The 18,977-nt window shown below is 40.6% G+C and overlaps 1 protein-coding gene across 1 annotated transcript in view; it reads left to right on the top strand.

Annotated features, from left to right (window-relative positions):
- Calm2 (calmodulin 2) overlaps positions 1 to 17,053 on the top strand; it is a 17,673-nt gene extending 620 nt beyond the window's left edge. The window contains exons 2-6 of the mRNA XM_004627682.3: positions 4,911 to 4,941; positions 14,372 to 14,515; positions 14,598 to 14,704; positions 15,647 to 15,782; positions 16,416 to 17,053. Of these exons, the coding sequence (XP_004627739.1) occupies positions 4,911 to 4,941; positions 14,372 to 14,515; positions 14,598 to 14,704; positions 15,647 to 15,782; positions 16,416 to 16,444 (447 nt within the window). The 3' untranslated portion in view covers positions 16,445 to 17,053. The remainder of the gene's footprint in view (positions 1 to 4,910; positions 4,942 to 14,371; positions 14,516 to 14,597; positions 14,705 to 15,646; positions 15,783 to 16,415) is intronic.
- Positions 17,054 to 18,977: the final 1,924 nt, after the last annotated feature.

Raw genomic sequence — 18,977 nt, 5'->3', positions numbered from 1 at the left:
CCTGCTCGGCCCGGCTAGCGCCCAGCCGCTGCGCTGGCACCTGCGGGACTGCGGAGCCGCCCGCGGGCCGGGCGGGGGATGGGCCGCGGCGCTGCCCACCCCTTCGGGCCACTTCGGTCTTGCCTTTCTGTCCTTCCGGGGCCGTCTGCCGCCACCCGGCCGAGATGTAAAAACATTTTTGGAGATAAAACTGGCTTTATCCTTGAAGGGATTGAGCTTAAAGAGTGAATTGACCCTCATCCTCGAAGCTCACGTCTTTTTAGGGAAAGCAGTCTACTCGAGGTACGGGATGAAAGGCGTTTCCCATTTCCCGCTGAGCAGGGCGCGCCCGGGAGTGACCGCCGGCCTGCGTGCGTGACAGCCCTGGACCGGTTGGATGGGGGTCTGAGACAAGGGCCACGCGGTCTCCTTCCGTGTTCACGGGCAGTGTTGAAAGAGCCGTCACCATACGCACCGTTCCCTGGAAATGAGTCCTGTTGAAGTCGCTAAATGATCTTGACATACAATAACGGCTGTCAAATACTTTAGTGGTGGAAGAGTGCTGGGAGGGCAGGAAATTTTAGAAAGTAATTTTCTATCACTTTAATACTGTAAACTGTTCTTTCCTAGAAAAAAATTGACGATAATGTGCTACAGTACTTTTGTGATGGTACCTTCTGCCAAGTGGTTACAGAGATGGGTGTGTCCAGGAGGCAAGGTGACATCTTAAACAGGACTTGACAATCCTTGCCAAGTGAAACCTCCAGCCTGTGTGGGTGTGGGGAGAGTTCATCTTGGATAAAAAATTAGCGTTCATTTAGGATTGGTGGATTTTTTCATCTTGATATATTTTGAATATTTTCTGAATTCATGGCTAGATTTGGATTCTTAAGATAAGAGGATGTACGTTTTACGCATATAAGCAACACTCCTAGTTGTGTAGTAAATTTTAAGTTGACAAATATGAATTTTTCCTAATACATTTTCATCGACTTAACTCAAAATAGATTTGTAGTTTGTATCTCAATGGTTTTGTCGTCCAGTGAAAAGCTATTGTAGTTAACATTTTGTCGTGAATGTAGGAAAGTGGGGTGTTAGGTTAATTTACTAACATTTTTTAAGGGAGGAGAGGGGTTTTGTAATGAAAAGAATGAAATTTTCATAACCAAATAGCAATAGTTACTACACTATGTGTCTTCAAAGTAGTTACTCAGTACGGGACATAAACTGCATTTATTAGATAAACAACAGATTAAAATTTACACCCCCCCTTAACTTCATAAAATGCTTTCAAATTTTAAATTACAGTTATAGTAAACTAATGAACAAAACTATTACGGTACAGAAATGTATAAGAGTGCCTATATAGGTCTTGGGCACTACCTCAAAACCAGGGTGGTAATGCGAAAAGTTCTAGATTCATTTAGAATTTAGGTCTTTAATAAAGGTCCTAATTTTTTGGGGTCATTTTATTTTGTTTCATGATATCGTAAGTGCTGTTCTGTCACAATTAGTGTCTGTTCATTCTGTTGTAATCATTTAAACAATTTTGATAAAGGTGAAGGAGATTCCAGCTTCTGTAATTGTAGAAAAAAAAATACACAAAACTTTGGTTTTATGTAGCATTTTGGTAGAATGAACAGACAGGAACAGATAAAGAATTTGTGTTCCCTTTCAAGCCCATGGAGTGATACATTTATTCAGGAAAGAACATAAGATTTTAAAAAAACAGTTTACATAAACTTTGTATTTATGTAGCGCCATTTAGGATATGCTTCATAGGTACATATAATGCATTCATTTCAGGTCATTCCTGTATCATGGTGTTGCCTCAATGTTTACAAGTCACCCATGGTTCCTCAAAGTGCTGATAGGAGTTGAGTAGGTGAGGGTGGAACTTGAGAGTATACTAATGTATGGGAGCCTTCTCTGGAATGACAAGAGCAGCAGGAAGAACTGTATCAGCAGTTGCAGAAATAAGAGTAAGAACTAGTTATCTCTCTAGTGAATTAATGTTTGCTTTACTGAGAAAAACACTCTTAATGAGCTTGTGTTTTCCCGAAAGTATTTTTGTAAGAAAACTGGCACTTTCATAAAAGAAATATATGTATTTGCCTGGAGTCGGAGAAGTTGAGAGTAGTAAAAGAGTCTGGCCGAGTGTGGTGGCTCACACTTGTAATCCCAGCAGGAGAATCTGATGCGAGTTTGAGACCAACCTGAGCTGTGTTGTGAGAGAAAACCTGTCTCAAAACAAGAGTAAAGGGTAGTGGAAAAGTCTGATGTTTTTGTTCTAAGGAGGTCTTAATCTGAATGTTACTAGAAAAGTTTCATTTTAAAATCTTCCGTGAGAGTAATAGTACCTGCAGGAAACATCTTAAAAACCTTCCAGGCAGAGTTAAGGGCTTTCATGTGATCATGAAAGCTTGTGCTTGCATATCATTCTTTGAAGTTCATTTTTTAATTCACTGTAAGATTGTGCTTGCCTGGAGATAAAAGCCCTGGACAAGTTGGCATGAGGTCCTTAAATTTTGGCTTGTTCCATTTACAGTTCATATCTTAGTTATTGTTTGTGTACATGTCTTCCTTCGGTATGTTGAGAGAACAAACCCCCCACTGTCTTCCTTCCTGTATGTAGCTCTTGTTCCCTAGCTTTCACACATACCACAGCAGTGCCTGCCAAACATGTAGCCTAACACTTTCATTCTTAAATTTCACCTGTCACACATATCCCTAGGTCACACCTTGTTTCAATTTGTACAAATTGTTTTCTCTGGTGAAAAAAATTAACATGAAACTGGTAAGTTTGCTGAAAAGGGCTTTGAAATTTAGTGTACGTACCCTCCAAGTGGAAATTGGGCTAGTAAGGTTGCTGTTTAATATTGTACATTTTTTGGTTTATAGGTACTATTTGGCTCTTTAGGCTAGCCCTTTACTTAGCTTCTTGCTTAACTCTGCCCAACTGCCTGTGCAAGTTAGGTATTGTTATTCTGTGTTATAGATGAAGTTGCCAGTGAGAGGTGGAGTAACATTTCCAAGGTCACACAGCTGTTAAGTGGCAGAGCTAGGATATCAGCTCAGCCATGACTCAGAACACCATGCTTTTCCTTCTACTGTCCATGTTGCTCTTATTTCTGAAATGGAGTCCTACAAAATACAGTCAGAGTTGAAGTAAATTTTCTGTAGCTTCTATTATAACCACGTGAAAATTGACTATATTCATTGGAGTGTCTTATTACTAGGGAAAATCATATTTGACTTTACACCATATATTTGTTAGTGGTAGATTTGGATTTGTAAAGGGGTAGTAGTTTGTCTTTTCCTTTTTTTTTTTTTGAACTTTCTGCAAAGCTTTATTCCAGAGGGGCTCAGTCCTTCTTGGCAGCTGCCTTCCTCATGGTGGCCAGCACGTTGCTCAGCTCCTCACGCTTCCTCTTGGCGCGGATGTGCATCCCCACCCTTTTCTTGATGAACTTGAGGGTGCGCTTGTCCTTGGAGACCTTGAGCCAGCTCCATGGCGCGCTGCTCGTAGGGGGCAAAGCCGCACACCTGGATCATGTCCCGCACGAACTTGGTGTGTTTGGTGAGATGTCCGCGGTGGCCGCTGTGCCTTGGTTTGCTCACATTCTTAGTCACCTTGTGGCCCTTGTTGAGGCCCATGGCCATGGCTACTCTTTCAATGGTTGCTGTGGCGGAAGCTGTCTTTTCCTTTTTTAATAGTTTGTATCTTGGACACTTATGCATTTGAACTTAATTGGAGTTAGCAGCCTCTGAACTTTTTTTTTTTTAAAAAAATAACATTCAGTTTACATGATGGGTCAAATCAGTTGTGAGGTGATAAAAGAAACTTCTTTTAGTGCCTTTCACATTTTTTCATGCTGTCCCTAGAGAAAATGTGAAGCTGTTTATCCCATGTTAAGATTTTATATTTTTCTAGGCAATTTTTTAAAAAAAACCTTAATTCTATTTTTCTTCCCCAAAAAGAAAATGAATGGATTAAGCATGGTACACTTGACTCTACACTGATAAGGGTTTTAGACAGGAAGTCCCACTTAGGGGCTGGAAAGATAGCTCAAAGACATAAACACCTACCTGGCAAGCACAAGAATCCAAGTTTGATTCCTAGCCCCACATGCTGTGCAGTCTGGGTCCTGGATCCCTGGGCATCATCTGGATCCCAGATGCAGGTGCCCACCCTGGTCCCAAAACAGGTGTGATGGGCATGCCTGTAATCCCAGCACTTAGGAGCTTGAGCCAGGAGAATTCTGAGTTTGAGACCAGCCTGGGGGCTACAAAAGTGAGCACAGGGCTATCCTGAACTGCATAGTGAGGCCCTGCCTCAAAGAAAAAAAAGTCCCACTTAGTTCCATGTAAAGTTGTTTATATATGTATAAAGCAGTAACACATCCAAAGACAAGGGTCAGAAAAGAACCTGCCTATTTTGCAAACATCATCTACATATTATGCTCTGAATTAAAAACTTAAATTACATAGTGGGTGTGTGTCATGACATTTTAGTGCTTAATTCTGGCTCTTAATTTTTTCCTTTATCCTAATCAAATTTACTTTGAGCCTGATTTTTTTTTTTTTTTTTTAAAACCAAGGGCCCCTTCTTCATATGCTATAAAAATGCAAACTGTAAGCTTACTTTGAGGTTTAAAATATCAAGAGAAAAATGGATGACTGGCCTTAACGTTTAGTAAAACTGTAGTTCAGATGATCAGAACTCTTCTCTGCCTTTGCCTGCCAGGTGAAAAGTAGTAGTGAGAGCTGGTTTTCTTCTCCCCTACCTCTTAGGTTTGGGAAATTACTGTCATGTGAGAATGATGTGTTTAACCATTTAATTGTGAACCTTGATAGTATTAAAACTTGTTTCTGTACTGTTAGTCTGCATACTCCTAAATCGTTAATCTGCTTTTTTGATTTCTTTGTAGGCTGACCAACTGACTGAAGAGCAGATTGCAGGTGAGAAAATACTCTGTTAGATTATACCTGTTGGCTTTTACTGTAAATTGAGTAGCCAGACTGAAAATAAAATACATGTACTAAATAATTGAATTTGATGTGTGTTATACTGGTAGCAAATGGATATAATGTAACAGTAATATAACCTGGTTTGGCAAATGAGACTATGAACTTGCCTGTGAAAGATGCATGGGGAAGCTAATTAAAGACACATTTGGTCAGCAAGATGGCTCAGCGGTCTAAAGTGCCTGCTTAGGCAAAGGCAGGGACTGAGGTTCCATCCCCAGCACCACATGCTGCACCAGCCCCAACCCCAGGGCAGGCTGAGCCAGCCCCCCCCCATACACACACACACACACACACACACACACACACACACACACATATATATTTTAGTCTTACTTGATCATGGTGTGGTGATGAGTTTTTAATTTTTGAAGACTATCTTATTATAAAACATGAATTCTGAAAATTTCCTTTTATAAGGTTTTTTTTTTTGCTTCGGATGCCCTCAGGGCAGGTTTGGCTGGCTTGAGTTGTGGGGATCGAACCACAGCAAGCTGAGCCTGACTGCTTTGTTTTTTTTTTTTTTTTTTTTTAATTTATTTATTTTTTTTTATAATTTTTTTTTAATTTTTTATTTATTTATTTATTTATTTGTGTGTGTATGTGTGTGGCCAGCTCAGCCCACCAGGGGGCGGGGCTAGCTGGCATGTGGTGCTGGGGGATTGAACCGCGGTCCCTGTGCTTTGCTAAGCTTGTTCTAAGTAGGTGCTTTAGACCACTGAGCCATCTCACCAGCCCTGACTGCTTTGTTGAAGCAGCCACTTAAAGAACTGAGCCAAGGGGCAGGCCCCCTGAAAATTTCCTTTTAAAGGCAGAATTGTATTCCAGTGCTGTGTGTGTACAGCATTTTACATACATTATGATTTGTCATCCATCAAACATCCAAGTTGCTCCCACATTTTGTCTTTATGGACATGAGTGTACAAATACACCTCTGAGACCCTGTTTTGAGTTATTTTGGATATATACCCTGAGTTAGTTTTTCCTAGATTATACGGGCTTTTTTCTTTTTCTTTTTTTTTGAGGAGCCACTGTGGCTATGCCATTTTACATTCCCACCAATAGTCACAGAGGTTTCTATAAGGACATTATACTAAGTTTTGTTTCTGAGACAGGGTCTTGCTGTGTTCGGGTTGGTTATGAGCTCACTGTGTAGCCCTGGGTAGCCAAAGACCTACAGCAATCCTCCTGCCTCAGCTTCTCAAATGCTAGAATTACAGTCATGGGTCACCACACCCTATGCTAAGTGAAATAAGCCAGCCACAAAAGACAAATACTGTATGATTGCAGATATGTGAGGTATAGAGTAGATAAAAATACTGAGAAGGGGAGTGGGAGTTATTAATGGCTACAAAGGTTCAGTTTTAAATGACAAAGTTATGATAATAGTGTAACAATATATTTATATGCTGAACCATTCACTAGCAGTGATTAATATGGTAAGTTTATTATGCCATAATAAAATTTGGAACAATGAAAACATGTATCATGAGTTTGTCAGTGATGTAACTGGTAACTGGTATTCACAAGGGGGGGCCAATTGTAACTTGAAGTGTCCAGTCAGAGAATAAACATTGAATTTATGCTGACTTAATATTTCAAGTTTAGAACTGCAGGGGGCCTGCCCCTTAGCTCAGTTCTTTTAAGTGGCTGCTTCAGCAAAGCAGTCAGGCTCAGCTTGCTGTGGTCCGATCCCTACAACTCAAGCCAGCCAAACCTGCCCTGAAGGCATTCGGAACAACAACAAAAAAATCCTTCTGCCTTTAGGGGCCAGGGAGATGGCTCAGTGGAATAAGCGTTTCCCTGGCGAGCGCAAGGGCCTGAGTTCAATCCCCGGTTCCACCAAAAAAAAAAGTTTAGAATTGCATATACAACTGGATTTCCCTAATCTGAAATGCTCCAAGGTGTAAAACTTTCTGAGTGCTGATGTGGCACCATCAGTGAAATTCCTATGACTGATAAGTGGTAGTGAAATATTGAGATGCACTAGTGCATAAAATTACCTTCAGGTGAAAATGAGTTTTGCTTTTGGACTTAAGTCCTGTCCTCAAGTTGTCTCACTGCATATGTTTTGACATCTAGAGCACTTTGTGGTTCTAAGCATTTCACATAGAGTACTCAGTCTCTGACTGTTTCTCTGTAGAAAAACTTCACAAATATTGTCACTGTAGTAATTTTGAATTTTGACTTAAAAGCATTCATAACTGTTGAATGAAGGTTGGTACGTTTTGTTACCTTTGGTTTGCTATGAAAATGAGTAAAATTAAATAAAACCTGATGGCCTGTTTTTTCATGTAGTACCATTTAAACATTAATAATTTTTTCTTTATTTTGGTGTTTTGAGATATCAGAATGTTTTTCAGACTGTTCTTTTGCTTCCATTAGACTTTTACTAGCACCAGCACAAAGTAATTTTAACTGTCATTTTTTTTCCCAGCGAACAAGTTTTAAGTATTTGAAAAAGTACTGTTTTTGTAGCTTAATGTGTTGCTCATTTAAAGCAAGTCTTCCTCCTCCATAAGTATGCAGAAATTTGGGGGTAGACTCCACAAATATTAATTAAATGATTAAGTAAAACCTATTTGAATTTAGGACCAAATTTATTTATTTATTTTTGGTACTGGGGATTGAACTCAGGACCTTGTGCTTGCCAGGCAGGTGCTTATTTTGCTGAGTTATATCCCTGGCCCTCAAGGACCAAATTTAAACAGGTTAAAACCACTTACAGTATAATTCAGGTTAAGCTTGGGAATTACTTTCTAGAGTTCTTAAATCATGTTGTGTTCAAACAGTCAAGCAGACTGTTTAGTTACATCATTTTATTTGCTTAGAGTGCTAAAGATCAATGCAGGGTCTCACACGTTTTACCTGTAGTACTTTATCCATTTGTTCTTGAAAGTTGAATCCACAGCTTCACACATAGAAGGCAAATACTTTGCTACTGAACGTCTTCAACCTTGTTACTTATTTTGAGACAGGGTCTTGCCAAGTTTGGCTCTACTTTGACCTCCCCAGTAGCTGGGATCGCAGTTGTATGATATCATGCATGTCCGATACCTTTTTTGTTCTGCTGAAATCATGTAGCCCAGGCTGACCTGGAACTTGGAGCAGTCCTCGTGCTTCAGCCTCCTGAAGGCTGGGATTAGAGCCGTGCACCACCATGCCCAGCTCCTATACCATTTTTTAAATTTTTTTGTATACCATTTGAAATGTAACAATAGGAACTAGTGTGGTCTGTTTTAATATTCAGTCTTAAATTCTGACCTTTTGTAATATACTTGAATTTAATTTCTAGCCAGGTACTGTCTCTGGACACAACACAGAATGATCACTTTATAATAGAGAATGTATTACTCAAGGTGACTTTCTAAAATTTTTGTTTGTTTTTTGAGGTAGAACCTCATTATGTAGTAGAGGCTGGCAAATGGGCTCACTGTAGCCCAGGCTGGCCACAAACTCAGCAATCCTCCTCACTCAGCCTCTTGAGTGCTGGGATTTCAGCTGTGCACCCCATACTCAACTTGTCTTATTTAAAAGCTTGTGGACCCAGTTTTTTTTTTCTTTCTCTTTTTCTTTTTTTTTCTGTATTTTAGGGGAGGGTCTACAGGGTATTCAGGGTCTCACTACTAGATTGAACTCAGTGAGTCTCCTGTTCACAGCCTCCTAAGAGCTGGGATTACAGGCGTGTGCCAGCACAACCCGGTCTCGATTGTCCTCGGTTTAACCCCTTCCAGGGGTGGGACCAGGGCTGGCACAGCATTTTTTTTTTTTTTTTTTTTTTTAAGTATAATTTGCCTAGTTAAGTACAAGTTGCTACATACAGGACAGCATCTTTTTTTTTTTAAGTATAACATCCAATTTAGTATTTCTTTCTCAAGAGAGTTTTTTTCAGTCCATTAAGACCCAGCTCCCCTTACATGGACTTTGGTGGAGGTTGTGGCGCAGCACCAGCAGGTCTAAATTGAGTTGGAGGTGTTCCGGTCCTTGCAGGCTTCATCAGCTGAATTTCTGACCACACACAACTCACATGGTAATGCAGCTTCTCATACAGCTTGGGAAACACGTAACCATTAAAGACACTCGCTTCAGAAATGTCCCTGAAGGCGGCAGCCTCTCCTGGGTCCCGATTTTAGGGAAGGGTCTACAGGGTGTTCAGGGTTCCACTACTAGATTGGACTAGTGAGCTGCCTGTTTACAGTAGCCTTGAAAGAGCTGGGATTACAGGTGTGTGCCACCCCGCCCAGTCTCAATTGCAATCTCAGTGCACCTCAGGGATTGAAATGCAGGCCCCTGAACCTGCTTGTAGGTGCATTAATCCGCTGAGCTATTTGGCTAGCGCTCCACTGACAGACTTGACAGCCTTATCCATGGGTATGCACAGGGTGCAGTTCATGCAGTGAATAGGCTACACATGACTGTGGCCCTTTTTGGCACAACCGTTGCCTTCTTTTTTTGTCATCTTGGAAAGGAGGACCCAAAAGAGGTGGACTTTGTCCTAAGTGAGATTTTTTTTTTGTTGTTTTAGTTAGTAAAAGTATGCTGACCTACATTTGTGGGTATGCCACGATTAGTAAGAATACCTTTCAGTTACGTAAGGTGCCCAGTAATGACTAGACATCTGATAGCATCTTGTAAAGAATACATATATTTCATCAGAATCTTGTCTTTAAGATAAATTCTTTTTCATTAACTTCTTTCCATCATAAAACTAGGTTTCGGGGCTGGTGAGATGGCTCAGTGGTCTAAAGCACCTACTTAGAACAAGCTACGCAAAGCACAGGGACCGCGGTTCGGTCCCCCAGCACCACATGCCAGCCGGCCCCGCCCCCTGGTGGGCTGAGCTGGCCACACAAAATAAATAAATAAATAAATAAATAAAATTAAAAAAAAATAAAATAAAACTAGGTTTCCAGTAAGACGCAGAAAAATCTGCTCTTAACTCACCCTACCTGCCTTTTTCTGCACCAGATTTCTTTAAAGCCATTCCTTGGACAAGGCCTTAGTAAACTTAGATGAACCATATGCAACTAAAGTAAGAGCTATGTGACCTCTGTTCTTACACTCTGGTGCCTGCCACGTAGTAAGCACAGAATAAATTTTTTTTTTCTTTGTGGCTGGCTCAGCCTGCCCAGGGGCCGGGGGTGTGATGCCAGAGATCGAAGGGAGGTCCCTGCTAGAGTGCTGAGCTATCTCACCAGCCCAATAAATGTTTCTTAATATGGATCAGTTTGTTCTCTGAGGTGGGTGTAAAAAAAAGAGGTCATAATGCTACTACCTTAGGGGGCCAGGGAGATGGCTCAGTGGAATAAGCACTTCCCTGGCAAGCGCAAGGACCTAAGTTCAATCCCCAGTTCCGCCAAAAAAACAAAAACAAAAACAAAAAAAAATGCTACTACCTTAGCCTTCAAATTCTTCAGCCTCTTTCCTGAAGTTCCTTTCTCTGAAACTTAGTGTATTTCAGTGTTTTTTGAAGACAAGTTTTTTTCTCTTTAAACATCTTTTGTGTTTGTATACTGTTGAAGCTATTTTTATCATCACATAAACTACAGGTTTGTTTTGAAGTTATAGCAGCAAATAACCTCATCTAGGAAAAAAATAGTTCAATAGAATTGTCTATCACCTGCTTTTAAAGGGCACTTCAGCGAGTATGACATAACTTACAAGTTCATTTGTTTCCCGTATTTGCCTTGCCTCAGTTGGTGTGTGACATTTGAGAGACTCATAGGAAAAATGTCCAAGAAATAAGTAAATATGTGTGACTTTTCTAAAAATTTCAGCTTCAGCATAACTGGGATGAATTTGGGGGAAGTCCTGTACACTCAAAAAAATACACAGAGGAAAGCTGTCTGACATTTAGGACCTGCTGTCTTTGTTGAGTTTACATTTTAACTTCTGGATTTATATTTCTGGATTTGTATTTCATTTATAAGAATTAGTGTTTAGAATTATGCATTAGTTCTGAAAGGCAGGTGAATGTGAATGCATTGAGATTCTTAAGAGTTTTTTTAAAAATAGGTATTTCAGTATTTGGTGTAAGGTGCAGGTTGAAATTTGGAATAAATTGAATTTTAAGCATTCCTTTTCATGCATAAATAGGTATAGCATGGATAATGTTTTATTTTTGGCTTTTCACTTCACATATTTTAAGGGCAACTAGATTTTAAAACTTACTGAAATTTAGAACATGTCTATGTAAACTGTGAATCTTCTACAATTGAGCTCATAGTTAAATCATAGAGTATTGCCACTTTTAGATATTTACAATTTATGTACCCAGTGGTCTGCTGTGTTATGTAGCAAGGTGAGCTATAGCACAAAAGGTAAACATGTCCCAATAAGTTTTTGTTATCCTAGTTAATAGTGGTTGGTGCTGTATGTTTGAACTCTTTGATAGTTTGTATTCCTAAGCAATTTGTACATCTTGTTTAAAAAAAAAAAGCTTAGTAAAATGAAAATGTCTTACCCAAATCCTCCTCTGTTTGTAGGGAGAAACTTGCTGATCTGCTTTTGATCTAGATTGCCCTATATATTTCATAAAATCAAGTATTCTGATACTAAGATCATATTTTCTGAAATAAGTAATATCTGAATGGAACTATGTTACACATAATTGAACGCAGCAAGCTAGGTTCTACCAACTAGTGTAATACCTAATCTGAATAGAGCTAAACAATTAAAATATTCTGGACCAAAGAGGGTAACATGGAGGTTTGAAAAGGTAATGGGACTCAAGGAGTGTAATTTTAAAGAACTAAGCTAGATAGGAGGTAATTGTGATAGTCTAGACCAAAGATGAGGGGGGCCGGGATGATGGCTTGGTGGAATAAGCGCTTCCCTGACAAGCACAAGGGCCTGAGTTCAATCCCCAGTTCCACCAAAAAAAAAAAGACTAGACCAAAGATGACTAGCCCTTGAACCAAATACTGGCTGTAGAGATAAAAAAGGAAGCAAGCAGTATTTATTTTTTACTCCTCTGGGTCCTGGAGGTTGAACCAGGTTAGCACTGAGCTACATCCCAGCCCTTTTTTGTTTCTTCTTTTTAGAGACATGGTCTCACAAAGCTTCCCAGGCTGGCCTGGAGCTTAGCAGTGCTCCTGCCTTATTGTCCTAAGTACTAAGTAGCCCTGTGAGCCGTATAGTGTTCGTTATTTACATAGGTACTGGAAGGTAAACTTCTGGGCCTTTGTACTGTGCTATATACCCCTAGCCCTTACTTTTGCCCCACCCCCCTTTCATTTCATTTGTGTATTTGGTACAGGGTTTCACTATGCAGCTCGGACTCGTAGTGATTCTCCTGTTTTCAGCTTCCCCGGCACTGGGATTATAGGCATGCACCACCATGCCCAGACTCGGTCACCGGCCCAGCACACTCCAACATACTAAAATTTACTTGATAGTGGACAACTAGGTCATTGATGCATTTAGCATGCTCAGTGGAAGAGATGCCATAGTGGTTTTTAATGGATTGAAGACGTACCCTTCTCCATAATTTGGAGAAGGTAAGGACAGGTATGTAAAAGAAAATATAACTAATGTCTCAGGCTAGTAGTCAAAGATAGTTATATGTTAATGGGTGAAGTTAGTAGAGTATTAGTTGAAAACATAGTGCTCTCATGGTACTACTCATTGTTAATTGGTTCCGGGAGGTGAGTGACAAGTGGTGAGTATCAAGCCTTGTTTTGGCTGGAAAAGATCGTAAGTCATGAGGCACAAGTGACACCACAGGTTCTACTTGCATGCTCAAGCATGATGAGTAGCAGATAAAATTTTCGCATTGAAATTTGTCAAATGCTATAAATTTCAAAGCAGAGTACCAAGGTAAAACTGTCATATGAAATGGAACTGGAAGGTATTATGAATTGAATCAGGGATAGACAGGAAAGAATGACCTTGAACTGCTAGAGGAAATGCTTCAGCATGTGTTAGATACTGTGTTTTCAAATACATAGATTTGTTAGGAAAGTTTAATGGGCCAGTGAACTTTGGAACTGCTTTGATACTTGCTTACTGATAGGTGTTGTTTTTTTGTTTTGTTTTGTTTTTTTGGTGGAACTGGGGCTTAAACTCAGGCCCTTGTGCTTGCCAGGGAAGTGCTTACTCAACTGAGCTATCTCCCCAGCCCCTACTGATAGGTTCTAATCCTATCCAGGGTTCAATCCCTGGCCTGCTGTGCCAGCCCTGGCCCCACTGAGACACCAGTTGAGACTGGGTGTGGTGGCGTGTGCCTGTAATCCCAGTGCTTGGGAGGCTGTACACAGGAGAATCACTATGAATCTGATCTACGTAGTGAGACCCTGTACACCTTGTAGATACTGTCCTAAGTACAAAAAAAAGGGAAGAAAGTACCTTCTTGGAAAGATCATAGCTTTGCTATTAATGCACTGGTGTACAATCTAGTTCTAAATTTTAACTTAGTTTTTCTATCTGAAAATAAATGGCAAAGCCAGATAGTATGGAGTGTTGGCTCTATCATCTTCTCAGATTTGGTAGTGAATTAGAATGAATGACATGTCACAAGAAGACCTTAAGGAATAATATACTAAACATTCATTCAATTTCATGTTTTGAAGGTTCACGTTTCCCGGCTGGGGAGATAGCTCCATGGTCTAAGCGCATCCCTGGTAATTCTAGTGCTGGGGAGGCTGAGACAGGAGGATCACTGTCCAAAATCACTAGATTTTAGAACTGCATAGCGAGACCCTGCACCAAATAAATAAATATTTTTTTCAAAAAGATTTATATTTCCTTTGTTCCAATAGTGTAGCACTTAGCTAAAACTTACATTCACATCTTGACTGACTCATGTTGTTAGTCTTTACAGATTATTTGGTGATAGCCCTGCTTGTCCTGAAAAGGAAACGATTGGACAAGTGTAAAAATGTTTTGGCTTGATTATAATGGGTGATTGATTCAGATACAGATTTAGCCTTAGAGGTTAACACTAAGTATAATGCAAATAAATGACATGATTACTCTGTGGTAGGATTTAGTATCAAGTCATTTTTCTATGGTGACTTGAGGTTAGATCCATAATTTTGAAATATATTAAACAGTGGCTTCAGTGGAAGAATAGAGAAGCTAGACATTTGGGGATTTTTGAGGCATTTCCTCTTTAAAACCTAGAGTAATTTTTCTTTTATCTGAACTAGATTGAATTACCCTGTGAGATTATTACACTAGTAAAACTCATTGGTAGTTTAGAGCATTGACTAGTATGATTAGGCAGGTATGCTCGAAATGTTTTTCAAAACCTCATCTTAGTTATCTCCAATAACTGTTTCTGTTAGGAGTCATTTGTTATGCACATTTCATCTGGGAAGTCTTATTGTTAACATATGCGTTTGGATTGTGATCTTTCAAACAGAATTCAAAGAAGCTTTCTCACTATTTGACAAGGATGGTGATGGAACTATAACAACAAAGGAGCTGGGAACTGTAATGAGGTCTCTGGGGCAGAATCCCACAGAAGCAGAGTTGCAGGACATGATTAATGAAGTAGATGCGGACGGTGAGTCCTCTTTCAGGGAGTGGAGGGTTTGCAGAAGAGGTGTATTTACTGCCTACTTAATCCTTCAACTGAACGATTTCAGGTAACGGTACAATTGACTTCCCTGAATTTCTGACAATGATGGCAAGAAAAATGAAAGACACAGACAGTGAGGAAGAAATTAGAGAAGCATTCCGTGTATTTGATAAGGTAGGTATTAAAGAACTGGATGTTTTGTAATTTTGAGGATGAAAGGAATCATATCAGGGCCCTCTAGTTTTTGAGACTTGCTCCTCTCATGACTTACAACATAATTCAGGATTTTTGGGGGCTGGCTCAGGCTGCCTTAAGAGCAGGTCTGGTAAGGCATGTGGAGCTGGGGATCGAACCACAGTCCCCTTCGCCTGACCAGGTTTTCCCGGAGCAGGTGCTTAAACAACGGAGCTAACCCATAAGGCCCCCCTTAGAATATAATTTAAATGTGAAGCAAAAGCTTTAAATGTGGGGATGTGGGGGCGTGCATGTGCTGCTTGGACTAAAGCGCAGGGCCTTATATATGCAGGGCAGGTGCTCTTAGCACTGAGCCATATCCCCAACCGCTGTGCAAAAGCTGCACGAATTCAGCATGAGCTTAAGACTTTTTTCTTTTTTTTGTATTTAGGACAGGGCGTACAGGGTCTCACTGCATAGATCAGACTCGCAGTAATCCTGTTTTCAGACTCTCAAGTGCTGGGATTACAGGCGTGCACCCAGTCTCCATTGGTGGCAGGCCAGGGTATTGAACTCCTGGCCCCTGTGTCTGTCTAAGCAGATGCTTTAATCCGCTGAGGTACTTATTTGGCTGGCCCAAATGTTTGTTGTGTTTTTTTTGTGGAACCAGGGATTGAACTCAGTTCCTTGCACTTGCCAGGGAAGCGCTTATTCCACTGAGCCCAAGACTTCTTTCTTAATAACGTGTATTGCAATAATTTTCTGGCAAAAGAGATACTGTGATTTTGGAGCTGGGGAATAGACATCCTGCGTATATGTTGACGTTTACTTTATAGATCAACTGTTTATAGATTTGCTGGAGTTTGTATTTCTCAAGCGTAGGTTTAATTTCTTAAGTTTTCATTTCCACTGTAATTTTAGACATACTAAACTTTTCTCTAGGATGGCAATGGTTATATTAGTGCAGCAGAGCTTCGCCATGTGATGACAAACCTTGGAGAAAAGTTAACAGATGAAGAGGTTGATGAAATGATCAGGGAAGCAGATATTGATGGTGATGGCCAAGTAAACTATGAAGGTAGGCCTTTACCTCTTACTCCTTTATTCTGTGCTCAGATTTGAAGTTAAAAGTACTTGTTAGACTGTGTCTCAGGTCAGGTGATATTTCCTTTTCAAAATTAGATTGCTGACATAGTATTTGCTAACCTGTGGCTTGCTGTTCAGAATGTGACTGATTCTCTTTCCTACAATGGGTTTCAGTCTGAAACTGTTCACATATGCTTGGATTCTAAAAATTAAGGCTAATCTCTTTCTTGAGACAGGATCTTACTATGTAGTTCAGACTGGGCTTGAAGTCACTATGTAGCGTAGTAGCCTCAAACTCTGACAGCAGTCCTCCTGCCTCTGCTTCTGCCTCTTGAGTCTTGGGGTTATAGGTGTGCACCACTGTGCCTAGCAAGCCTAGTTAGTTGCACTGAAGTCCTCGCATTGGGTAGTAACCCAGCAGTCAGGAGCGATGAGTGCTGCTGCTTCTCCTGGCTTATCCAGAAACATGAATTGGGCTTATTCATTATTCATCCTGAATAGTTGCAGTTTATGAGTTCCCTGTGTAAGTAGAAATAAGATTTTTTTGTGTGTTTCATAGTAATTCTGAAAGTGTATTGCCTGTGTCCAACTTTTGCCATTAACTACTTTTCTTTTTCTTTTTCAGAGTTTGTACAAATGATGACAGCAAAGTGAAGACGTTGTACAGAATGTGTTAAATTTCTTGTACAAATTTGTTTATTTGCCTTTTCTTTGTTTGTAACTTATCTGTAAAAGGTTTCCCCCTACTGTCAAAAAAAAATGCATGTATAGTAATTAGGACTTCATTCCTCCATGGTTTCTTCCCTTATCTTACTGTCATTGTCCTGAAACCTTATTTTAGAAAATTGATCAAGTAACACGTTGCATGTGGCTCACTCTGGATATATCTAAGCCCTTCTGCACATCTAAACCTAGATGGAGTTGGTCAGATGAGGGAACATCTGGTTATGCCTTTTTTAAAGTAGTTTTCCTAGGACATGTCAGCATGTTGTTGTTGAAGTGTGGAGCTGTAACTGCGTGGCTGCGGACAGTCAACAATATGTACTTCAAAGTTGCACTATTGCAAAACGGGTGTATTATCCAGGTACTCGTACACTATTTTTTTGTACTGCTGGTCTTGTACCAGAAACATTTTCTTTTACTGTTACTTGCTTTTTAAACTTTGTTTAGCCACTTAAAAAAAAAAAAAATCTGCTTATGGCACAATTTGCCTCAAATCCATTCCAAGTTGTATATTTGTTTTCCAATAAAAAAATTACAATTTACCCAACTGTTGCTCTGAATCTGAGTCCTTTAATTAACTATTGGAAGGCTAATGTTTGAAGGTAAAATGCGAAATTGTTTTTTTCTTGGTATAATCCAGATGGGTTTTCTGCTACTCTAGATTATATTTAGCTTTTGAATAAGGATGAAACTTCCTTCCAAAGGCTTAAATGAAAGATTAAAAACCTGTGAGTAGGGGCCAGGGAGATGGCTCAGTGGAATAAGTGCTTCCCTGGCAAGCGCAAGGGCTGAGTTCAATCCCTGGTTCTGCCAAAAAAAAAAAACCCCTGTGAGTAGAGTCACAGCATGGTAGATGACTCATAGATTTTTCCCCTCTGTCATGTGTTGATCAGCCTCAGTCATGCAGTGAGTTTTGTATGGTAAAAATACAATCCACAGCTTGTTTGCAGGAGGCTCACCATGGTTTTACCTCTTAATTCGTACATTTTTTACTTTTTTCTCATCAACATGAAGGAGAATTGGCAGTTTTGCCTACCCTACAACATGTTACACAAAAGTGCATTAGGAATAGAGGGCAGCGCCTGAGCCCTGTTCAGAATTTTGCTGGGTTTCTGTCACTGGTTTCTCTTAAGCTACTCATAAGTGGTTAGGTTATCAGGGCTTTTTGTTAAGCCACCTTTTAAATAATGAAAGAAACATTGAGTGTAGTTGTTACCTGCTTGCTGTAGCCCTGTAAGCTTCAGCTTTCTCATGGGACTGTGCATTGCTGGGCAGATTACTGCTCCAGCTTAGAACAGGGAAAGCCCTGAGCTCTGCTAACCCTGTGGGCATGTTACTGCGTGTAGGTGATCACTAAGGTAGATACTCATTTTACTGGGAGTGACAGCTGAGGCAGAAGTGAGAAGTACACATTTGAGTAATTGTAGCACTGTGTGACATGAAGGAAAAAGTCTTATTTCCCAGTCCTCACTTACTTTGTGAGATTGGTATAATATACTCTGCTGTTCTCTGACATCAGGCGTTTCTGTTTTTGAGACAGTGTCTTGCTGTGTAATTCAGGTTTGGCCTTGACATCACTGTGTACCCAGGCTGGCCTGCCTCCCTCCCAAGTGCTGGGATTACAGGCCTGAGCCACCAGGTCCAGCCATGAGCCTTTCCTTACGGGCAGGCTTCAATGCGCTGAGGCCAAGGTAGTATGGCCCCAGCTCTTTGCAATAAGTGCTCGGTGTTAACCATGCTGTTACATCAATTATAAACCTATACAATGAAAGGAGGGCGGTCAGTGGTATTTTTTAGTTTCAAGACTTTGAGGTTCATAGAAATTAATATGAAGATAGGAGTGGCAAGAATGTAGTAAAGGGGGAGGCACATTTTTATTTGGTACAGAGTCTCACCATCCATCTTGGATTTATAGTGATTGATCCTCCTCCCAGTGCTGGGATTATAGGTGTGTGCCACCATGCCTGGTCTCGGTGGCCGGCTCAGCATGCCCGGGGCTGAGCCAGCTGGAGTGGCATGTTGTACAGGGGATCGAATCCTGGTCCCTGCTCTTGCCTAAGCAGGTGCTTAGTCCGCTGAACTATCTTGCTGGCCCTGTAATCCTTACAGATGTCACAAAGTAGGCATTTTGACTTAATGGGAAATTGGAAAGTCGAATAGTTACAAGATCAGCTGGTCTGAGCAAGGTTTGTGCCATTTTCTTTCTCTACAACATGAGTGTATCTGGGCATTGTCGTTTTAAAATGTCAACTCCCAGGTCAGGGGAGATAGCTTGGTGGTCTGAGTGCCTTGCTGGCAAGCACAGGGACCCAGGTTTGATCCCTTGTACTGCATGCCTGCTGGTCCTGGAATGCACTGTGCCGGCCACTGAAAATGGGCGTGGTGGTGCATGCCTGTAATCTTACTGCTGGGGAGGCTGAGACAGGAGGATCACTAAAGTCTGAGCTGTGTACTCAGACCCTGT

This window comes from Octodon degus, unplaced genomic scaffold, assembly GCF_000260255.1.
Source record: "Octodon degus isolate 3935 unplaced genomic scaffold, OctDeg1.0 scaffold00020, whole genome shotgun sequence".
Taxonomy (NCBI): Eukaryota; Metazoa; Chordata; class Mammalia; order Rodentia; family Octodontidae; genus Octodon; species Octodon degus.
This window is presented reverse-complemented; position numbering and strand designations above follow the sequence as displayed.